The 24867-nt window shown below is 49.6% G+C and overlaps 1 protein-coding gene across 1 annotated transcript in view; it reads right to left on the reverse strand.

Moving 5' to 3' along the window:
* The window catches only part of SLC2A13 (solute carrier family 2 member 13), a 112776-nt gene extending 88212 nt beyond the window's left edge, over positions 1–24564 (reverse strand). The window contains exon 1 of the mRNA XM_040978883.1: positions 23994–24564. Coding sequence (XP_040834817.1) covers positions 23994–24564 — 571 coding nt within the window. The remainder of the gene's footprint in view (positions 1–23993) is intronic.
* Between the last annotated feature and the right edge of the window lie 303 nt (positions 24565–24867).

The raw sequence follows: 24867 nt of genomic DNA on the forward strand, positions 1-24867 counted from the left end.
GCTGGCAGCTGCCAAATCGATGCAGATCTCTCACATGAGTGGCAGGAACTCATAAACGTATCCATCACCTGCCTCTCAGAGTGCACATTTTCAGAACTGGATCAGGAATGAAGTGGGGGGGGGCGGGGAGGCACAATAACGTGGTTAAAGTCCTCGCCTTGAACATTCCAGGTTCCCAAATGGGCACTGATTCTAATCCTGGCGGCCCCGCTGCCCATCCAGCTCCCTGCTTGTGGCCTGGGAAAGCAGTTGAGGATGGCCCAAGACCTTGGGACCCTGCACCCACATGGGATATCCGGAAGAAGTTCCTGACTCCTGGCTTCAGATTGGCTCAGCTCCAGCCATTGTGGTCACTTGGGGAGTGAATCATCAGATGAAAGATCTTCCTCTGTGCCTTTACTCCTCTGTGTATATCCGCCTTTCCAATAAAAACAAATAAATCTAAAAAAAAAAAAAGAAGTGAAGTGGGGACTTGAGAGCAGGTACTCCAAACCAAGACTTCAGCAGCATCTTAACTGCCGAATCAAATGCCAGACAACCCCCTCCAATGATTTTTCTTCAGGAGAAAAACATCTGACCTTTTCTAAAAGGTTGATCAGAGAGCCAAGAGGCTTCAATAAAGAGACAACCAAATGACACTGAACAAGGAAAAGGGCTAAAGGAGGAGTGCACTGAGCAATTGTGGTTTTTTGTTTTCTAAGATTTATTTTATTTTTATTGGAAAGGCGGATATACAGAGAGGAGAGACAGAGAGGAAGATCCTCCTTCCGATGATTCACTCCCCAAGTGAGCACAACGGCTGATGCTATGCCAATCCGAAGCCAGGAACCTCTTCCGGGTCTCCCACGTGGGTGCAGGGTCCCAAAGCTTTGGGCCGTCCTCGACTGCTTTCCCGGGCCACAAGCAGGGAGCTGGATGGGAAGCAGGGCTGCCGGGATTAGAACCGGCGCCCATATGGGATCCCGGGCGTGCAAGGTGAGGACCTTAACCACTGCGCCACCGCGCCGGGCCCAACAATTGTGTTTTTTTAAGATTGACTTATTTTTATTGCAATCAGATATACAGAGAGCAGGAGAGACAAAAACATCTTCCCTCCACTGATTCACTCCGTAAGTGGCTGCAACGGTTGGAGCTGAGCTGATTTGAAGCCAGGAGCCTGGAGCCTCTTCTGGGTCTCCTACACAGGTACAGGGTCCCAAGGCTTTGGGCCATCCTTGACTGCTTTCCCAGGCCACAAGCAGGGAACTGTATGGGAAACAGGGGGAGCCAGGATTAGAACCGGTGCACATATGGAATCCTGGCGCAAAGCAACGATTTTAGCCACTAGGCTACCATGCTGGGCCCTAGAATACTAAAAATTTAACAGCAGAAATTATAAACAGTGAAAGGAGTAAAAACTTTCTGGAATATGTAGAGAACAGAGATTTTACCATGTGAGATCTGAGTCAGATGTGTTGAACATTAATCCAAGATGCTGGCCAAGAAAAAGGGGGAAATTGAAATAATTAAAGATACTGTGAAAAAAAAACAAGTAACACAAGAGGAATAAAAAGGCCCAAGTGTAGGTGCTAAGCATGAGAAAGGTCCGGAAGACTCTGCAGTTTGTGAGGAAAACAAAAACTGGTTTTAAAAATACTTCATGGCTGGGACAGGAAGAAAAAAGCCAGTTTATCCACAATGTCACAGACTAGCAGGCAGAACTCAGAAGCTGATAATGCATGTGTCTTGTACCTTGCCAGGTATCCTTCAGGTGTGATGACATGGAAGGCACTGGCCGGCGGATTTAAGACCCTCTCCCCCCACCGCACATACTGTAAATGATCATCAGGGCAAACACTGCGCCAATCAAAATCGACAACAGTCAGCTTTGTCTCAAGGTCTGCAGCATCTGTCTTTCACCCTGGACTTTGGAAATCCACCTGAACCACTAAGCCACAGAGTGTTCCCTCCACCACCGTGCCCAGGGCCCCTCTCTTCTCTCAGTCCTCAACACCAATGCCTGAGCTAGGTAGACAGAACTTCCTGGCTTACCCAACTACCCCTTTACCTAACCGGCTTTACCTTTTCTCTTCCAGCATGTGGTAGCAATGGTCAAACATTTTATTTGGTTCAAACACTATGAATAATTATGTAAACAAGTTCACAGAATATCATAACGTTCATCTTAATTACCACAGATCTCTATCGGTGGTTTCCTGTGTGTCTGAGCTGTGTAAAGCAGTAAAAACTGTCTGGGCCGCCCACCAACAGATGCTATCTGCTTCAGCCTTTTCAAATGCTGCCTTTCCATCTGTGGGAGACAAATGCACCTAAACTTACTCTTAAGAGTCACACAGAGGAAAATCTTAACCAAAGAAACATGGAGGGGAAGTAACAGTTTTAAGATATTCAGGCAACAAACATGAACCTGACTTTCCCATATTCTTATCAGACAATCCAAGCAACTGTGGCAATCTAACTATGGTGAATATTTTAAGACTTATTTATATATCTGAAAGGTAGAGTTAGAGATGGAGAAGCAGACAAAGGCCTTCCACTGCTGGTTCACTTCTGCAATGGCCAGAGAAGGCAGGAGCCAGGAGTTTCATCTGCAGCACTAATGCAGGTACAGGAAGCCCAAGCCCTCACGCCATCTTTGGTTGTTTTCCCAAACAAGTACAGGGATACAGGGAGCTGAATCAAGCAGACACACCAGAACTGGAATTGATGCCCAAAGTGATGCCATATTCCAGGTAGTAACCTAACCTACTACACCACAATGCCAGCCCCTAACTATAGCAAATTTTGAAGTGCTTGGTGGAAGCACAGGCAAATTAACCTTATTCCAAGGAAAATTTTCTAAGACACTTAAAAGAACATTCAGTTACTTCAAAAGCAGAATGACAGACATGGAGCTTATCCATCTGCTAGTTCACTGCCAAAATGGCCACAAAAACTGGGAGTGGTCAAGGTCAAAACCAAGAGCCAGGAACTCTACCTGGATCTGACAGGTGGGTGGCAGGGATCCCAAAGCGAGGCCATCATCCACTGCCTTCCCAAGACACAGGCAAACTCTGATCCCACAATGAGACAAAAGCCAACTTGGAATAATTCTGGTCTGCATCCTGATCCCCAAAAAAGAAGATGAGTCTTTAGGTTCTCTCTACCATGCAGGAAAACTTTAATAGACCTAACCAAGTTCAAGCCCTCCAATGAAATGCACAGCCCCAGGCATGGACTCTGAGACTTCCTGGAGTCTCAGGCAGTAGATGCTGGGCTTATCATCTCTGGCTTGGCCCAGAGGGCTGGCACAGAGTACGCAGTGGTGGGTGATAAGCAAGATGTCACAATTTTGTTAGGAAAAAACTCCAAGTATCAGGACCAACACTTGAGGTACCAGCCAGACAACTGTGAAAAGCCAGGATAGGCTCTCTTCTGGTGGCTGATTATAACGAATCAGTGCATCTTCCTCCCTGGCTTACCAGCATCTTTCTCACAGCTAGTGGCAGCTCTGACTCTGCTGGCAGAATCTAACTCTAGCTGCAAAGAGCAGGTGTCGATGCTGGCATTAGCGCTTGCTTCTGCTCCAGCAGCCCGAGACGCAGATTTGGCCAAAAGAGAAGCTGTGATTTCCTTCGACAAAGGATGGGGTGAATGAAGCGACTCCCAACACCTGCTCCCACTCACACTTCTCCCTAATGATATGACTGTAGAAACGCCTACTCGCTGCCTTACCCTACTGAATCTCCATCTACTGGGGGTCGGGGAATGAGATGTTTCAACAGTTTTTCCATGAAATAAAAGCTGGATAGAGACTTCGAAGGAAGATGAAGAGACAGCAGATGAGTGACAGGTGACAGCTATACCCCGAAAGATCCTCTGCCACTTCATCTGGACACAGCTGTCAAGTGAGTAGGGTTTGAAAGGAAAAACATTTAAAACTTCCTGTTGTTCCACCTGTCTGTGAAACCTGGAAAGGATCGCAAAACCCTAAGAGACTTCCATTTTCCAGGTATGTCCCAAACTCACAGGCACACTCACTCAAAGGCAGGCATCGGAGATCAGAAAAGAAGGGGAAATTTCCACATTTCTTAAAAACACACACACAAATAGGAATCAAGACACAACCACTCATTAGGGCCATTCCTAATCTCCTAACTGCTATTTTCTGTTTTAAATCACAGCTGACAAAAAAACATCAGCAACAACGGAAGCCAGAACACAAGAGCAGGCCACCTTTGTGCAGCCCGAGTTTCCTGTCCAATCACAAACACCTCTTCCAAGCACATGGGGAAAACTGCCAAGTCAGCATATTCTGAAAGTGTATTCCACTAGACAGTTCTCATAAATACACTGCAAAAAGAAGACTTCCTGCCACTGTCCATACCTACAAGTCAGGATACACGTCAAGAGCAGAATGACGGACTTACGGCTTGTCAGGAAAGACTGCCATTATAATGTTACAGAGAAATCAGTGGGAGGGAGGACCTGGAGAAGGAAGAAGGGAAATGCCACAGCCTAGGGAACTGCACCATCACAAAATGATAAGACATCTTTTGATGATAATAACAAAAAAGGAAAGCATAAAGAGTGATAAATACACAGGAAAACCTTTTAAAATAAATTGACAATTCTTTGGCAATATCGTATAAATGCGATTTCAAGGAAAAAATATCAAGATAAATGAAAACAGAACCAAAGCTGGGAGAAAGTTAAAAGGAGATCGGGTGTTTTTAGTAAAAGATGAAGATTCAGACCATAATACTATATACACACATATACATTATATGCATGATATACACAATACTATATATATATCTCCACATAATATGATTGCTTTAAAAATGTACACCAACAAAATATAATGTCCAAGATAACCGAAAGTTACACAAAGTTTTAGAGAAAGAACAGGAAAAAGAAAAAATAGGCAATTTAAAAACACAAAAGGGAGAGAAAAAGTAATATAAGTTGGGAAAGAAAAGGCAACATAAATGATAGATATAAACTCAGCTGTATCAATAGCTAGAACGCCGTACCATCCAAGGTGACTCTGCCCACCCACAGCCTCCGAAGGTTCTCTGAGCCAGGAGAACTGGAGTAAACATACACAACTCTACCCCATACACCACGTCACACAGCGTAACTCCTCACTGGCATTGCAAGGCTCAGCTCCAACACATCCTTTCCCAAAGGGGAATGGGACGCACACATGATTCGGGGGGTTCTAAGTGATGACTGCATGACAGCTAGTATTAGTAACGTAAAAAAAAATCTCCAGAAGTTTGGAAACAGGGGTGATTTTTATCACTGTTCCACCACCTCCCAAAACATAGCAGTTTCCATTCATGTTTTTCCCACCTCATCCAACTAATACACAGTGGGTTAATGATGCCTGTGTCTGCTCAGGTCACCCACAGACTGCTGGGAACACACTGACATCAGAGCACATAAAGCTGTGTGTGCTGCTTCTCTCTTCTTGAACTTGACACTATCTGCTCAAAGAACACACAGCCCGTGGGCCAATCTAGCTGTCGACATTTCTTCCTCCTTCTTATTCACACTGTAGCCCCACTGGCAAGTCAGATCAGGTGAAGAGTGCTAATCCCTACAGCAATCAACAAAGTATTTGAAACTTGTGAATTTGAGGAATGAATTAAACACCGTCATGGAAGTATTCCTTACACAGAACGTAAAGACGGAATAACACCAGCCAGGGAACAGATCCCACACAGACCGTTAAAGAGAGACAGGTGCCTGACAAGCCAGAAGTGGACCACACTGCAAACGTGTAAGAATTGTGGCCCCCAACGAACAGATGACTCATAAGCCCGACATTAGGCAGAGCGAGGTGGTCTCGTCACACATACCTTATTTTACTTAAATAAGAGATGTGGACATGACACACGTCATCATAGCATAATGGTTGCGAGAATAAAGCGTAAGGAGAACCTACCATGATCCTGCGACTGTCAGGCCTTTAGTATCTGTTGAGGGAAAGCAGGAAGCAAGACATGAAGGGAGATGAAGGTAGGCAGAGTCTCCACGCGCACTCAAAAACGAGTGTGCAGCTTAATGAGGAACCTCATGTTTCTGAACAAACTTCTGTTGCTATCCTGTAATGTTCTATCTTTACATCCATTTACTAGAAATAAATATTACTTAAGAACTACATTCATCCTGCATATATTCATGCAATACAACAAAATAAAAAAGAGGAAAGTTTTGGTTAACCATGGTTTCCAGGGTAATAGCTGAGATTTCTCTAAAACAACTTTGCCTTTTAATCCATTAGCAACTTCGACACCACAGTCCAACGCTCTCTTGCTACCATGGAAATGCAGAATATATGAATTCATTAGGAAGGCAGGTAGAAAAGGACAGAGGGCGCCTAACTTCCATAGCAAGCAGCTGCTTTCAGCAGCTTTCTCGACTACCCAGTGGAAGCCCCACATTTTAAATCTCCTAATTATCTCTCATTTAAATTCTTTTTCGGATAACGCACTAGTCACAGGTTACTTACTATTACTATGACTTTAAATTTCGCATTCGTCAACAGGTTTCCCATGAAATTACTACTGTGCATTACACTTGTTTTACTGCTCATTGCTTCCTGTGTCTGATCAGTTAAGAGAGCTACTTGTAATCATTAGAAGAAAGCCGCTGTTTTTTCCCTAGGGGGTCATTTATAAACAAATAGTTCAATGGAGTTTCCAAACATCAAAGTTATGAAAAAGTAATGACCTTCCCTCAGGAAGGAACAAGGGGAATATAACGTAGCAAACCAGTCAACTGTTATTAGCCCGAGCAAAGAGACTGTTTTCAGGAGGCCAGTTTGTCTGTATGAAACCTAGGGTAGGAACATGAGCCGAAACAAAGTTTGTTCAAAGTCTGACTTGGGAAAATTACAGTACCACTACAAACAAGAGAGGAAATCTACTTGATGAGGTGGATTTCTCTCAATACTGGAAACACACAGAGGGTGGTTACCTATCACCTTCTGTATTCTTTGTTCTGAGTTCAACACACACCACTCCCCCAAGGGGGACAAGACCCTGTTGCAAACACAGTGAACAGCAAATCCACAGCCTAGCTCTAGGGAGCAGCACCCCAAACTCACAGCAAGCATTCTCACATTCCTTCTGCTGCTTTGGTTAAGTCACTGGCAACCAATCCTAACCTTTCACAATTCAGGGGGAAACAAAATCAAACCATGACAACTTGAAGGCAGAATGGAGACTGGTGACCCAACCACATCACGTGCGAACTGCGTTCTCCACCTTCCATATACGTCAATCTTTTCAGCTCTACTCAAAGCATATTTTCTTCTGTTGTGACCATCGGAGCCACTTCACCTCTGGACATATTTTTCCTAACCTTTTTTACTGCTGAGTTTCATTGTTTGTAATAACATAAAACAATAAACCATATTTGACATCTCCTATTTGCCAAAGCATTTCCGTGTCATTTTCTCATGCGATGCCTAGGATGGCAATGGGACACAGGCAATATAACTGACCTTTTCATAAAAGGAAACTGCTGACCCAACAGGTCCATGTGGTAACTCAAGGTATGGGTAACAGGAGTGGATTTTACACTTTGCCCTTTTATCTTCCCTGCAGCCTTGGAACAGCTGCAAGTGCCTAGACATCGATCTGCTAGTCACCACGAGGGGCAGGAACCTCACCCCTGGCCAGGGGTGCTGCTGAACACCCCATCCAGTTCTACTTTATGGCTCTCTGGTTTGGTCCACCTGTCTATGTGTCTGTTCTCTGGGCAGTAATACTCCGTCTCAATTACTGAGGTGTGATGGCAGTCTTGATGTCCACCTGGCACTGTTGGAGCTCGTAGAAACTTCCAGCATCTCCATGGGAGCGAACGGAGATTTCAAAAGGAATTATGCTCAATCTATAGACCAACTTGTGAAAAACTGACACCAAGGCAATACTGAGGTTTCCTATCCATGAACATGGTAAAATCACCCACTTGTAGTTCTTATTTGTTTACTTTCACCAGTTTGATGGCTTTCCTCATATAGAACTTGTACATGTTTTTAGATTTAACTATTTCATTTAGGGAGGAACGCTAACGTAAACATCCGATTTTTTTCAATTGACAAAATTATATGTATTTTCAGTATCTAATGATTAAGACATCGTGGAACATTGTAGGACAGCTAAATCGAGCTAAGCAATGTACACATTACCTCACATAACTATGTTTTTTTTTTAATCTGCTTGAGAATGCATAAGATCCACTCAATGACTTTTCAACATGCCTTAAGTACAGGTAACACGCTACACAGCAGCTCTCTCAAACCAAGTGAAATTATGCATTTTTTTTACTAAACATTTTTTTTTTTAATTTTGAAAGTCCATTTATTCACTGCTGGCAAATTTAGAAAGTGATCCCCTTGTATCCGCTCTCTATAACTCCTCGTCATTTCCAGACTTTTTATTTCTATATACAGACATGCATGTCATCCGAAAATGCAATTTTGCTTTTCCTTCTGCATCAGTATGTCACCCCTACAACAGGCAGAGTTCCAGGACTACTTTAAATGTGTGAAAAGCGGCGGTCACTAGAAACCACTTTGCTATCTTCCTGCTCTTAGCGAGAAAGCTACTAGCTCGTCACAAGTAACTACTGCGTTGTTTTCATGAGTTTTCTCTACTGAGAAAGCTGCCCCAAGCCAGTTTATTTTGCTGTGATCATGAATAGATGGACTTCTAAACAATGTTTTTTTTTTCCCCCAAGTCTATTATGACCATGCGATTTCTGACTTCCAGCCTGCAGCCAAGATAAACAACAGATTCCCAAGCACTAGGCCAGCCTTGGACACCTGGGATAAATCCTACTTGGTCATGCAATAAAATTGTTTTGTATACTGCTGAGTTTTTGATAATATTTTGTTGCTAATCTTTTTCATCTATGCACACGCCCAGCACTGTCTACAGTTCTCGTCTTTGTCTATGTTTAGTTCTATGGTAAAATTGCTTCTGCTATTTTTTTTTTAAGATTTTATTTATCTATTTTAAAGTCAGAGCTGCAAACATGAAGGTGAGATAAATTAATCTTCTCACTGCTGGCTCACTCCCCGAGTGGCTGCAACAGGCAGAGCTGAGCCAGAGTCAGAGCAGGAGCTTCTTCCCGGTTTCCGCACGAGGGGAAGTGCACCAAGGGAAAGGTCATCCTCCACTGGCCTTGAGCGGGGGCTGCAGCCTAAGTGCAGCAGCTGGGCCACAAACCAGCACCTACATGGAACGCCAATGTCAAAGCCAGAGGCTTTACCCACAACTTGACAAATCTGGCCCCTACTTCTATCTTTTCAGACAGATTATAAACTATGTGACACAATTTCTCCCTTAAATATTGCCATAGTTCATCTGTAAGCCCATCTAGCCTGGTGTTTTCCATTTGGGAAGCTTATTTAACATACTCATACACCGGGTTATGCATACTACCTGTTTCTTGAGTGAGTTTTGATATACTTGGTCATTTAAGCCACCAGCTCCACAGGCCCAGAACTGCTCTCAGTATTTCTTTACAAGGTATCTTTGTCAATCTCCAAAAGGTATGTAGAGCTGTCAGCTTTTTCATGTTTGATATTAATCTGTGTTCCCTCTTTCTGCTTCTATTTTAGCTTTGCTAGAGGCCTACTGACTTTTTCCTTTTGCAAGAACTAGCTTTTTGCTAGCTTTTTTCTGATTGCTGTCTGTGAGTCTGCTGGTTTCAGTTTCAGTTTTTATTATTTCTTATCTTCTGCTTGCTTTGGACTTAATTTCCTCTCCCCTCCCTAGTTTCCCAGGGTGAGAGGCTGGACAACTGATTTAGATGTTGCTTTTTTCTAACATAAGCTTCAACACCATAAACTTCCCTCTAAGCACTGCTTTTGTGTCTCCCCAAAATTTTGGTATGTTAGCTGTATTTTCATTTGATTCAGAGCTCAACTCTTCTGCAAGGCTGGAACCAACCTTGGAGCACAGCAGCCAGAAGGGACCCCTACACCGGCTCCAGTCCCAGGGACCCACGTATCGGCTCCTCAGGCCTCAATAGGGGCTGTGTCACTGTAGCCACACAGGCTGGGAACTGGGTTAGTCTCCAGGCTGGACCATAATGGACAAACAGAAACAGGGAGATGACGACCACCTCCATGCCGGGGATCCTGGGGTCTTTTCATGCAGACCTCTGGCTACAAGTTCTAATTTTTCTTATTCTTTCTTGCTTTCAGAATTCAGCAAGCAGTGCTGGGACTCAAACCCACGGGGAAAAGCCAGGAGATGAAGGAAGAAAGCAGAAACCGTAAATGAGAGGCCACACCAGCTGGCCCTCAAATGCTGACTCCCCTGCCCCAATCAGCCCTTGCGGATTCTTTCCCTGAGAGCCTAGCTGCTGTGCATGACTGCGGGGGTCTGAGCTGTCACAGTACAGAGAGATGTCCACAACCAGCCATCACTCACCACACTGTAAACGCTCCTGCCTCCAGCTGCTACACACAAACGTGGATGCAGGAGGCAGTACCAGGCCTTCTGCCAACACCAATGAAACAGCAGGTGCTGGGGATTTTGCATGACAGCCCAAACACTCCTTCACTGATGTACCTAAATGCATCCAACCGAAGTCCAAGTAAGTGCACTGCTCCTCTAAGGTTCCAACAGCAATCAGAGTGCTCCAGACCTGGCTTCCAGTGTCTTCTTGCCACAAACACTTCCAATGACTCATCCCAGGTTCACAAACACTCTCCCATTGGCAACAACTGAAAAACAATGTCCCCTGGTTTAGAGCTGTGTGGTCTGGGAAACACACAGCCACTTTCTAATGCATCAGTTTTCTCTTAAAGGGGCTCTTTCAAAGAGCACAGTATTAAGCTTCAGCAAGAGACCTTCAACAACCAGAAACACGGGAGTGGCCAGCTGGGCACTCAGCTCATCAGGCTGGCTCAGGTAACAACCCCCAGGCTCCACTGGGCATCGCAAAAGGAATGCTAACCCTAAGCCAGACACCCAAGGCATCACTTCAAACGCAGGGTGTGTCAGGGTCACCCCCGAGGGCAGTGCACGGATGAAGGTGCATCATCCGCTCAGTGCAAGGTAGGTCCATGGGTCGGGGGACTACTGAGCCCACCCGTCACAAAGGCCCACATGTGCATCACACTGAGGAAGGGGCCTGGAGAGGTGACACATGACCACAGCTCAGCCATCCCTCAGTAAACAGGATTTCTGCCCCCACAGATACAACTTGCCCTAAGATTGAAAACATTCAGCACAAACATGCACAGATTGCGTGTCCCTCACTCTTACTGTCTGACCACTGCAGGAAAGCACTGACCTGGCATGAGGGAGCAAGGTCACTTAGGGAGGGCTTGGGAACATGTGCAGGTTGTATGCAAATACATCATTTTACTTCAGCAAGGAGGACCTTGGCTTTTGCAAGGGAGCCCAGGAATAACTCCTGCAGAGATCAAGACACACAACTGTGCTTCTCCTTCTTTTCGCGCGCCTGGTCCTGAGGCACTTGTATCCGAAAAAGCTTCCCACAACTTAATTACACTTCCTATTCCACAAAAAGAAAGCAAGCACTACATGACTGCTCAAAATCTCAAAGCCGTTATAACGCGTCCCTGCCTCGCCACGCTGTCTTCCAGGCCAGGGCAGAAACTGAAAAGGCAGTTGTGCTGCAGGGAGCCTTGCAGGGTGATCAGCCCTCATACCAATCATTTCTAAAAGCCAGAGTAACAGAGACATCTTCCAAGTGCTGATTCATTCCTCAGATGACCAACAACGGCCAGGGCTGGGCCAGGCTGTATCCAGGAACCACAAGTTTCTTCTAGGTCAACAACAAACTGGGTCGGGACTCACACACTTGAGCCATCTTCCACTGTTCTTCCCAGGCCACTAGCAGGGAGTTAGTTCAGAAGTGGATCAATCAGGACACAAACCTGTACATACGCAGGATGGCAGTGTCACAGACGACTCACCCGCTTTGCCACAGTGGCAGCTCCCTAACCTCCCCTTCTGGACAACAGGTGAATCTGAAGGGCATTTTTCTTTTATCTCATAACAAAGTAAACACTCATGGCCATAAGAAAAGAAAATGGCATCTTACCCTCTGGTGTCACTTTCTGTCTCAACCTGCTGTTACAAACACCAGGCCCAACTGAACCTGTGTTGAGAAAGAAAGCAGGCCGGTAAACAAGAAGCCACATGCCCACTCTTGGGTTTCACTTGCTATTCCCCTACTAAGTAGCACAACACATCTTTTCCTTATTGTATCAAGAGCAGAAGGCATTCCAGACACTGCAGTACTGGAGCTAATCAGGCAGAAGTACAAAGAAACAACGGATGCACTGTTGTCCGTGACCTGCAAGCAGAAAGAGCAGAAACAAGATCAAGGCAGTCCCAGGTGCCAGCGCCCCACGGAGGTAACACGATTAGGTACTGCCTCTGCAGCCAAGCACAGATTCCGGGGTGGGCCCTTGACCTAACACCACACGAGTGTCTGGAAATAGCTCCAAGCAGGAATGGAGTCTGATCAAACCCATCTTGCTAATGGAGTCAGCCAGGGTCAGTCCCAGAAGCATGCTCTTCCTTCCATCTGCTGGAGGGGCATTATTGTGTCCGGATAGATTCCCAGGACTAACTCCACCAGAACAGCCCTTGTCTCAGCCAGCTCTCACGGTACAGGCAGAGAACTCCTACACACCGGGCCTCAGATGATCCAGCAAGTTCCCACCTCTGCAGATTGTTCACAGCATCCCACGACCTTTAACTCTGTCATCAAGCCTCGTAGCCACTTGGCTGGCTCCTGGCCTGCCTTTCAGTTCAGCTAAACCTGCATCATTCCGATTTGCCTAGCTTCAGAGGTTCCTTATGATTCTTGGCCCTCACAAGGCTGATACTCATCTTGCTCACCAGCACACAGCAAATAACCTGTCAATCTTTTCGATGAAGGGAGTGCGCCAGATGCATCATCGGTGGGATTTCTGATTACCCAGGCAGGTGCTGCAGACCAGGAAGACGAGAGCGAGGCATTAGGCAGGTGTCTACCCAATGAGTCTACAGAAACTCCCAGGAATCACTGCCCTTTCCTCCAAGCCTGTCCACCTTCCCTTCAACATGTTATCATCATGGAAACTAGCATCAGGTTGTCTGACCTGCAACTGCCAAGACGCCCTCCCTATGGAAGCCTAAGGCCCTGTTCACTCACACAGCTCATCTCTAGGGACTGCACCTTCAGAATTAAAAAAAAAAAAAAAAAACAAATATTTAACTGACATGGTTCTAAACTCACCTATGGGTTCTTTTAACCAGAGCTGGATTAGGTCAGACAGATGACAGAGTAAATGAAAGTGAGTACTAGCCACTGCAGTGGTGCTCTCTGTACAGCAAGTTCTCATGCTTCTACTGCTCAAGAAAAATTCAAATTTACAGTTGAAAACAGCTTTTAGAAAAACACCGTTCTGCCACTGTACAACTAATATAAAACGACCCAGACCATATGGACCTCCTGCACAGATGGTACTAAATAAACTATCGAATTTATGTTGGAAGAATTTAAGAAGAATGAGATCAAATGGAAGCATGCCCTTTCCTCTGCTGCTTCACTCAATGGCCAGGCTCGCACCGTGTCCAAGCTAGAAGCCCGGACTCAGCAGGGCTCTCCCACACGGTGGCAGGACCCTTTCTCCTTCAGCCGACTTCACTTGCCATCCCTCCAGGTATGCCTCAGCAGGAAGCCTGAACCAGGAGGCAAAGCTGGGTGGGAAGCAAGTCATTCTGATAAGGTCAAACACTCAACCCATAAAGGCTTTTTTGTTTGCTTATTTGTTTAGGAAAAGAGAAAACAGCTTATTCTCCCAGTTTCCCTAAGTATTCATTTCAATAAGTAGCATTCTACTTATATCTTCTATCTTCTTACCACCCCCTAAAAGCACAGACAGTTTGTGTGCTGGAAGCTGGTGGGAGTCATCTCCCTACGAGGCACCCAGGGACACTGTGCTGGATAAGAGCCCCCCATTCACCGCACACAGGAATCCCTCCGCAGGGAGCTGGAAACGGACAGGGCACGTTCACGTACTCGAGCAGCACTACATTCATTATCAATTATTACACCGACACTACTGTGAAATACTCAATTCAACAAGATAAGGAAAAAATCTAATCTGAAAATCAAAGCCCATGGCCAGAACGTTTTGTCATACATCTGGATGCTATTACCAACAGGCCAGGAAAACTTCATTCCGCACGGTCTGGTTTTGTTCACCAGCTCAATGGGTGTTGACGTCTCCAACAGGAGATAAAACAGGAAATAAACTTCACACAACCAAGCTATGCAGCACTGGGCGAGACCTTGGGGATTTGAAAGAAGAGTACAGTGGGCCTAAGCCTTACTTTCTGCACTTTTTAAAACTTCCAGTGTGGTACAGAGCAGGGCCAAGCAAAAACACAAGTGCAGCGATCAAGTACTTACTACGTCCTAGCAACTACACTAAACTCTTAACGGAAGTGTTTTATCAATGAGCTCTCGTGAGGACCATGACATGGTGCAAGTCAGCTGACAGGCCAGCCCCGGGTGGGCTCACCAGCCTCTTCCGCTCTCCTGGGCCTGTGTGTTTGCCCATGACTGTACTGATCCACAGCAGACAGGTATCACCTATGGGCAGTGACACACATGGCTTAAACAAAATGCATAAGCAATCCTGTGGGAGGTAGCAAGGACAGATGCCCAGGTAGGAAGGGTTTATGGGAACTACGATTAAGAACTAAGGAGAACCGTTGGGGGTAGGGCTACTGAAGGAGGGCGAAACCCAGAGTAGGGTAATAAGTATCCCCATGCTCTTCATTGCATAATACATGAAGTCTGTCTCCTTTTTATGAGTGAGTAATCTAAACACTAAAGTGGAATATAGCTGATTGTAGCACCTCGTGATTAGTTTATTTCTGTGTTACCAATGGCAACATCTCATTTTTCATCTCTGATTTTATTAATTTGGCTATTTATTAATTGGAGCCTTTTTCATGTGTGTGTTTTGGGGGTGGTTAGTTGGACAGTGGTTTATCAATTATATTTAAAAAAAAACAAAACTTCATTTCACTGATGTTTCTTTTTGTTGTTGTTGTTTATTCAGTAATTTTAGCCACCCCCAGTGACAGATCTCACATGTGCTGGAGGATGCTGCTGCCCAGACTGACATGGCCAGCCTCCAGTCCTGGCACTCACCAGCAGATACTACAGCCTAGCCTGACAGGCCTGCACCTATTCCAGCTCTCACCTGTGAGTGTTACAGCCCAGCCCAGTCTGGCCCATCCCTTGACCCAGCTCTCATGTGACCCAGCAGATGCCACAGCTTAGCCTAGCCTGTCTCATACCCATTCTGGCTTTTGTAAGCACCAGCAGGAGCTGGATCCTAGCCTAGTTTGGCTCATCCCCAGACCAGTCCACATGCATGCCAATGGGTGTTGCAGCTTTGCCCAGCACAGTTCTTCCACTGCCCTGGCTCTCACACTCACCACTGAGGGCTGCAGCCCAGCAGCAAAGTTCCCAGAGTTCTACTACGAGGTCCTTTCTCAGCCCTGCTCTTGCACAAGCTGATGGGTGCTTCACCCAGCATGGCAGGGCCTACCTGCAGTCTCAGCTCTTGCCGGTGGGTGTTGCAGCATAGTTCAGCCAGACGCAGCCCACACCCTGTCCTGGATCTCATTTGTACCAGTGGATGCTGTAGCCTGGCCCAGCCCAGCCTGGCCCCAGACCGAGCCTGCAAACAAAGACGAGTGCTGCAGCCTTGCCAGGCCTGGCCCACTCCCAGCCCTGCCTCTTGTGCTCCCCAGTGGGTAGTTCCCTAAGATCCTCTACCAGGCCTGTGCCCAGCTCTGCATCCCACACATACCAGCAGGGGCCATGGTCCTGCTTGCATGGTCTGCCATCAGTCCCAGCTTTCACATGTGCTGCAGCCTCCTTCCAGGCCCAGCCCCCAAGAGTGTCAGGTGGGTTCCTGTCAGCTAAGTTCTATGGTCCAGCCTGGCTTGGTCCATCACCAACTCAAGCTCCCTTCCTAAACCAAGGAGGCACTGCAGTCCCACAGAGGTGAGACTACAAGTCTCTTCTCTGTAAGGGAACCCTACACAATCTGCCCGCAGACCTAGTTCTCCCATATTCTTGCAGGTACTGAAGCCCAGCCTGACGTGGCCCACCCCGTGCTCCAACAACAAGTATTGCTTGCGAAGGCCAGGTCTCTGCCCCTCCACTCCCATCCGAACTGCTGTTCTCAGACTCAACGCTTTCAACCTTCCACACAGTGGGTGTGGCTAACACCACGTCACTGACTGCAAAGTAAGCCCAGAGGGTGGGAGGACAGAGTGACACAGACAAAGTGATGCTGCGTGCCTCCCACATGGGGCCCATCTGTGCAATCAAATCTAGACTCCTGTTGGGACGGACACCAAGCCCAACAGGAGCTTCCTCTCTGTCGATCACACAGGGGTGCGGGGCCATGACAGGAATGGATATGCTGAGAAACCAGGAGCAGTAATCATGGGACCTATGGCATGATCACACAACTTCAACTTTTCAGTGCAGTGTGAATGCCCTGGTTGGAGACTCACACACAAGGGCACATGGCCAAGGGTGACCACCTGTGAGTGACCACTGGCCCAAGCACCTGCCAGCCTCTCCCCAGGATGAACTCGCTGATGCCTGGTAACCATCCCAGGAGGCAGTGGCCATGCCCACCTGCAGGTGAGTGACCCAGAGCACAGAGTTCACAGCGTCCCAGCTTACCTCACAGAGTGGAAGCATTGGGCTTACCCGCAGCTAACCTGCTTTCCTAACTAACTGTGCCACAACTGGCTGAGTCTCTGGTGTTCCACCCCAGTGCAGTAATGTGCTCCTGGGTATTCCCTTGTACAGTCTTTAGCTTGCTGTTCACATGTGACTGCACAGGTGAAAATTCAATGACAGGTGTCACTGTCAACACTCAGCCACCTTCCCCACAGCCCCACCCACCCGGCCAATAGTAGATGAGCTGTGCCCAAAAAAGACCAAGTAGTCCAACGCCCCGTAGATTGTCTAGACAGAGTCCCACTCTGGGCAGTCCCACTCTGTGGCAGAGAAAGCTGTGGCAAGGAATGCACTTCCAGCACGGACCATAGCGCCGCCTCTCTCCTGCTTGCCCTCCCCTCCCAGCCCACGGCTTCCAAGAACAGGCAGACTATCCATCTCTGTGTCTGTGGCACCTGACAGCCAGGACTCGGACAATGAGGCGGGGCTGGAGCACACGCTAACCAGAGAAACACAGGGCTTCAGGGGCACACAGGAAAGGTGTCCTTTGCATGTCAGCTGCTCCACCCCCAACAGGACCTGTGTGTGGTCCAGAGCCTGCCATCTGTCACCTGCCACCATGAAGATACAATCCCCTGGGGACAGGTGGCCATGGTCGAGCAGACAGAAGCCCTGACCACAGGCATCCTCCCTAGCACCAGGGGGGAAGCACTACTCAGGAATGTGTGCCCATTGTCGTTTCTTGATAAATGCCATGGGTGTGCCCCCCAAAAGCCTGTCACGTTTAAAAGTGTGCATTTTAGACATGATGCTCAGGAAAAGACGGTCTGATGAGTGGTGGTGGAAACACCGACATCCACGTACAAGGCGATGAAGCAGAGTCTTGTGTAGACTACACACTAATGGTAGCTCAGAATACATTCAACAGCTAAAGCCAGCACCTCCAACCGTTAGCACTCCTGGAAGAAAACACAAGGCAAAGGCTTGCAGACCTATGATGTGGCAACACAAGAGTGAGGGACAAAGGGAATGGCACCAAGTTAAAGACTTGCACACAGCACAGGACACACTCAACCAAAACACAAGCTGCCCAAGAGTGGACATCCACAAGTCACCCCCACCCCCCGGTGAGGCTTGATGTTAGGAAGACAGACGCAGCACACAACTCAAGCACACAACAGAAGCAGAGGCAGTGTGTGCGCCGTAATGGTTCAGAGGCCGCAGCTCTCAGCAGCCTGCCCATGTCTCTGCACTGGCTCCATTCCAGACTCCAGCCACCTGCAAGTGCACAACCGAGCCAACACCAGTGATGGCCCGAGTCGCTGAGCCCTGACACCCAGCCTGAGTCACAGCTCCCGTGCACTAGAGGAGAAAACTGTCAATGGGAGCTCTGGGCACTAGAATAAATAAGCAATACTTAAAAAAAAAAAGTAAGTGAATGACTTAAGTGGACAATTTTCCAAAGAAGATAATAGCAATAGCCAATAAGTATTAAAAAAAAAAGTAAATCAAAACCACAGATGTCATTCTACATCTGTCACGGTGGCCAACCCTCAAGGGACAAAAAACGGCAAGTGAGATGCAGATAAAGATGTGAAGGTGTAAAGAACCTACCTGGAACCTTTGCGTACTGTTGATACAGAAATAAAATGGCACAGTCATTATGGGAAGAAAGTATGAAGTTTCCTCAAAAAATGTGGAATGGCATAATAGCCTAGTGGCTGAAGTGCTTTGCCTAGCATGTGCCACGATCCCACATGGGCACTGGCTCGTGTCCTGCTGCTCCACTCCCCATCCAGCTCCCTGCCTGTGTCCTGGGAAAGCAGTCGAGGACGGCCCAAAGCCTTCGGACTGTGCATCTGCATGAGAGACCATCAGAAGCTCCTGGCTCTGGATCGGCTCAGCTGCACCCATCACAACCACTTGGGGAGTGGGTCAGTGGACAGAAGGTCTTCCTCTCTGCATCTCCTTTCTGTAAACCTGACTTTCCAATAAAAATAAATAAATCTTTTTAAAAATTAAAAACGCAGCTACCATACAGCCCAGCAAACCTACTTCGGGTATATATCCAAAGTAATTCAAAACAGGATCTGAAAGAGCTATGCGTGCTTCCACACTAAGAGGAAGGAAAAGAAGAGCAAGAGAGAACGTAGACAGGCAGTTCCCAAGGCCTGGGAGTGGGTGGGAATGACGGGTTCAAGGACGGAGCTGAGCTTTTCCAAGAAGAATTCATGTGCTGCACAATGAAGTGACCTGACGACACTACTGAACTGAGACTGAACAGTTCTCATGCTGGGAAGTTCTTGCTACTTATTTCACCACAGAAAGAAAACATCTTTCCAGGAACCAATGAACGCACGCTTCCATGACTCTCACTGTCCAGATCAAGGACGTGCCATTCAGGCAGAAGGGAGCAGCTCCTGGCAGCTGCCATCAGACAGACCCCTGCAGTCACACGGACCTGCAGAGCCAATGCTGCCTCCCAAGCACGTGTGAGCAGTGCAAGACTACCTGCAATGCTTTCTGCCCAAATGTCCTCACCTGAAAATAAAGATATGATTTATTATCCACTAAGTGATCACGAAGACTGTACCTCAAAGTGTCGCCCAGTGCAAGCATTCAACAATTCCTCGGCTTTGCCAGAGCCAGGCTGTCTGTCGGCAGCCAACCTGCCCGCGGTCCACATTCTGCCAAGAAGCCTGACTGCCTGGAACGCTGCCAGCGTAGGGCGGGGAGATGCCAAAACCAGATGATGGCCAGGGCCAACAGATGTCGCCATTCACGGGAGACCACTGTCATGCTGCTCAGCCCAGCAGCGCCACGGGACACATCTGTGGAAACACTGCAGATCCGGCCATTCTGACCTGTGGTGCTAACACTAACTCCTGTATTCTCGGATAAAGACGACAAACACTGGGGCAGCCATTCAACCTAGTGGCCAAATAGCTGCTTGACATGCCCACCTGTCATCCTACAGCGCCTGGGTGCGAGCCCTGGTCCTGCACACCCCAGGAGGCGGTAGATGACAATGCAAGGCATGCTCCCACTTCTCACATGACACCTGGCCGCATTCTGAGGAGCTCATAGCTTTGGCCCACCACAGGAAGATGCAGGGGAGAGAAACAGCAGGCGGAAGGTCTCTGTCTCTGACACTCTGCCTTTCAAATGAAATAAACACATTTTTTTTAAGGAAAAAGAGCTGGGCCCAGCACTGTGGCCTAGTGGCTAAAGAGAGAACAAAGACCATTTGCTACCTGAATTCTAGTCATAAATGCTCTGTTGTCAGAGGTGTCCACAGACACCAATGCTCCTATTCCGAGTTGGTAAAAGACAAGGAAATGTGGACGAGGGGGAAAGCAGGGTTTTCTTTAGAAGCCACATGATCAACTCCACCTCACTCATGTCCAACATTAGTTAACAGGCTCCTGAAGAGGGTGTTACAATGTTACTAAGCAAACATACTTAGGTCAAACAGCTCTGTGTCACCAGAGAGAAAAGGGAGGGCCCTTCCCTTACAAGGCAAAGAAGCAGGTGTTATGCCATGTCCATTCTGACAGTAGGAAGCAGCCCTATGTTAGAAAATGTGAAAATCTGAAATGAAGAGGAGTGAAGGACGTAGGCAGAAATGTGATCACCCCCACTCAAACAATGACATGGTCTTGCTGGCTGTTTAAACGTCTGCCTGCTTCCCTTGCTTGGATGTCTTTATTGATGTTAATCTACATGGGTACAGTTGTTTTTGTTTTTGCTTTTTTAGCCCAATGAGAGTTTATATTTGCTTTGGAATTCAAAGTCTTAAAAGTGTTAGTTGGAAACAGTTTTGCAATGTGCAGCCACGACCTTGCTCCAGCAGAGGGAGCCCTGCAGCAGGTTGGTGAGAAGACACTGGCTGTGCAAACGCACAATGAGTCTTGCTCAACCCTGTCAATACTGGTGAGGACCAGGATGCAGAGACCTGATACTGCCCACAACACCAAACAAATGTCAACATTTCTGCACGCCTTTTGGCTGACTGTGTATATGTCAACAGTAATCAGCAGCATTATGCTCTTGGAACCTGTCCTTCCCACACAGCTTTTGTGTATACTATGCAGGAGAGATACAGTCACAGAATAGTACTTGAAGCTAATCTGCAGAAAACCACACCCCCTCATTCAGCTGCAAGTGTAACTAACTCTACTTTGAAACCTGGTGATACAAAGACACCTGCTACCCTGTTACAGTAAGTAACTTCTGAGATAGTTTGCACCTGTTACAAATCTGCATCTACAAGTTAGGAAGGGACTGACTGGAAGAATGGCCAGTCAGGTCTCAAGGCTGGATCTCAGTACAAGAGCAAACTCAACAAGAGGAGCCCAAGGAACTCCCGGCAAAAGAAAACACCTAAAATAATGACTCAGTAACAGTAGCCAAGCATCAGACTTTGTTGCCGCAGAACCTTAAAAGCCACCAACAGGGTGGTGGTGAAGACGTGCCATCCTTACAGTGCCTGGGCCTGTGTGCCAGCCCCACGCCTCGCTCCAGCTCCCTGCTAAGGAGCAGCCTGGGGGCTCTACACGCAAGTCACCTACACCTCTGTCAGGCTATCCACTTTTGCTTCTGTACCTCTTAAGAAAAACAGAAACAACCCCCCCCCCCCAACACACACACACGCTGTCCCGGAACACACCAGACCGACCAAGCCGTGCTCAGCCAAGCCCCTGGCACACAGTCTTCTCAGCTCTCACTCACCCCCACCCCCTGCTCTCCCTGAATTTCCAATGCCTTACCCCTGTGACAACGGCACCTTAATTTCCCAAACTGGCCAAAGAGCCTTTGGCCAAAGCCCTGACATTGTATTAATGACATTAACCACTCTCAATGGTCTCTCCAGCCAGGGAAAGGCCACAGCAGCCCCACTCAGTGCCCACTGCACACACACACACCCCAACATCAATGAAAATGTATTCACTCACTCTTCCACTCCCAACTTCAGGGCAACACACACACGCACGCCACGCCTCAAACATCAATGAACTCAACCTCAGCTTCAATACCGGCCCTGTGAAGTCCTCCTTCACCCGGGGTCCCGTCGACTCCCCCACCTGCTCACTGTCCTCCCCGGGCACTGGAGTGCAACCTCCACCCCATGTCAACCGCTCTGAGTCTTTCTGCCCCGTTAGACAAGGAAAGCCCCAGGGTGGGGTTTTTATCTTATCCCAGAAGCTTAGTTAGCCATGCTGAAGAGGTAATTGGGTAATTTCACTAAACCATTACAACCAAAACTTTCAGACAACCTATCACATATTCTGATAATGCACCAGGACTACATCAGAAAACAAAAACCTGTAACCTCATGGGCCCCATTTTCCTATTTTCTCCCTGGGGAAGAGAGTTCTCCCAGCAAAGTCATGGAGAGAAGAGAGGGGCACCTCATTTTAAGGGCATCTCGGTGCTGTGGAGTGGGCACTGGCACAGCAGCCACAGTAGCCATTTGGAATACTTGCCTCCCATTCTGCATCTGGCTATCATGGCTGGAACGCCAGATACTCCGCTTCCTACGCTGCTCCCAACGCCTTACAGCAAGGCCAGCTGCCGGGAAACTGGACCCCAACTTCTCTTTCCAGTGTGCTTCTCCCAGGAGAGGCGAGATGGGCCACCCAGGGCCCAGTGAGGGCAGTGCAAACCAAGCATCATGTCAAACCACTGAGCCCAGAGCCCACAGAGGGGGCCCACCACCCTGCCACTGTTCCTTCCTGCTTCCGATCTAGGCTGTGGTTCCACCCCCCCCAACACTCCTAAGCCACCCCCACGCCTGCCCCAACTCCAGATAGCCTAAGCCACCCCCACGCCTGCCCCCAACTCCAGATAGCCTAAGCCACCCCCACGCCTGCCCCTCCTCCAGACATTCTACGCGTCCCTTTCTGCTTTCATCCCTGGCTTGCATTCCTTCCCTTCCTCATCTCTCCAAGTCAACCACCGGCGTGTCCACGCCCCATCTCCGGCCAAGGTGAACACCCCACCTCTGCTGGGATGATCCCGCTGCCTCTGCACACACCAGCGTCCTCACCGACTCCCTCCTCAAACCCCACCATCGCACGCCCTCTCCCACCTGGAAGGGGCCACGCACCGACATGCAGCCCTTCTCCAATCTTTTCCCGCTGCTAGAATGCTTCTTTTAGAGACCTCCAGAGAGCATCATCAATTACGAAATCACCAGCAAAAGCCGAGTTTACTCAATTGTTATTCCTACATCCGAATCTACACAAGTGAACCTGTTATCCCAGAAAAGGCTAGGAATCCGGGTCCATTGGCTGGCTCAGGGCAGGGCGACCAGCTGGCCTAGCTCAAGGCGGGGTACCTACACCAGAGCCCTGGCATGCAGGCGGTTGCCAGGTTAAGTTTAGCTTGACTTCCTGACTGCTTCTGGAGCGTGGGCACCGACCTCACATTCCGTGGAGCGCCTCATTCCCACCGCAGAACAACTCAAGCAAACTCAGCTGTGAGCCCGGCGCCCAGAAGGAGCTGTGCGGGGAGCGCGGGGGTTCTCACCTGAGGGGAGCGCGGGGGTTCTCACCTGTGGCAAGCGCTGCCCCTAGGAAACCGCAGGGAAACGGCGCCAAGCCTCTCCCGGACCCCGCGCAGAGCGGCCCGGTGCGCAGCACCCAACTCCGGGCCACCAAACAGTGCACGTCTAGACATCCGGGACGCGTCAGCGGCGTGTCTCTGGGAAAAATCAGCACGGTTCAGCCGCGACCCTGCTTTCTAATAACACCATTCCAGCCATCTTCCGTGGGCCGAGTCCTCGCCAGCGGGCCCTGCGCTGGGTCTGGGGCCAAGGCCACGCAGGTAAACCCCTTCATTTCGGGCAAGTGACACGCACACACCCGTCCACGGTGGGAGCTGCTCCCGAAGGCACCAAGGGAAGCGAAAGGCCAGCTCTCTCTCCAGGCTAAAGCGGCTTCCCGCCCGGAAAGCATCGAACGCAGAGCAGAACCGGGGGCGGGCGGTCCAAAGGAGGAAGCCGGGAGTTCTCCGGGCAGAGAGCAAAGTTGCCACCCGGTGTAGCACCCAGCGCCCATGGCTCCAGCCCAGGACGGGGAGCCAGGCGAGGACAGGAACGCAGAGGAACCCTCGGCAACTCCCCAGGGCCGCGAAGTCCCTCTGCACCCCCCAACTGTGGGGCGCGGCCGCGGCGGGTCCGGCCGGGGACCCCGCGGGCGGGCAGGGCGCACGGGGCCCGGGCGGCGCGCGTCACTCACCGATGCCGAAGCCCACGACCAGGCGGCCGGCCAGCAGCGTCTCCTTGTTGGCGGCGGCGGCCAGCACGGCCGAGCCCGCGGCGAAGAGCGCGCTGGCCAGCAGGATGGCGGCGCGGCGTCCGCAGGCGCCGTTGAGCGCCCCGCCGGCCAGCGCCGCGACGGCGGCCGCCCCGACCGTGCTGGACACCAGCAGCTCCTGCCACAGCGCGTCCAGGCGCAGCCGCCGCTTGAGCAGCAGCATGGCCCCGGACACCACGCCCGTGTCGTAGCCGAACAGGAAGCCGCCGAGCGCCGAGAAGGCGGCCACCACGTACACGAAGGCGGGGGTCTCGCCCTGCTGGAACTGGCGCCGCGCCGCGCGCTCCAGCTCCGCCGCGCCCGTGCTGCCGGTGCCCGTGCTGCCGGTGCCCGCGCTCTGCAGGCTGGCGCTCGACTCGGCGGCCGCCAGGAGGCTGCGCTCGCCGGCCGGGCTCGCGGCGCCGGGCTCGGGCTGCCGCCGGCGCCGCTCGCCCATCAGGCTGCTCAGGCTGCGCAGCGTGTACTCCACATTCTCGCTCGCCGCGCGGGACATGGGGCACGCGCCGGGGCCGCCGCCGCGCCCGCTCCCCGAGTGCCTGGCCCGCCGCGCCCCGGGGACCAACTTGCAGCCGGCGGCGGCAGCGGCGGCGGCGTCCACGCTCTGCCGAGCTGGCGCTGCGGAGCGGCGGGGGCGGGCCGCGGTCACGTGCGGCCCGGGCGCTCCGCCCCTCGGGGGCGTGGCCGCCACGGGTGCCCGCCCTCCGTGGGTGGGGCGTGCTCGGGGGCGTGGCTGCCGCGGCCGGCTGAGGGGCTGAGGGGCTGAGGGGCCGACGGGCTGAGGGGCCGACGGGCCGAG

The sequence above is a fragment of the Ochotona curzoniae genome, unplaced genomic scaffold (assembly GCF_017591425.1).
Source record: "Ochotona curzoniae isolate NIBS_2020 unplaced genomic scaffold, NIBS_Ocur_1.0 contig_2927, whole genome shotgun sequence".
In the NCBI taxonomy this organism is placed as follows: Eukaryota; Metazoa; Chordata; class Mammalia; order Lagomorpha; family Ochotonidae; genus Ochotona; species Ochotona curzoniae.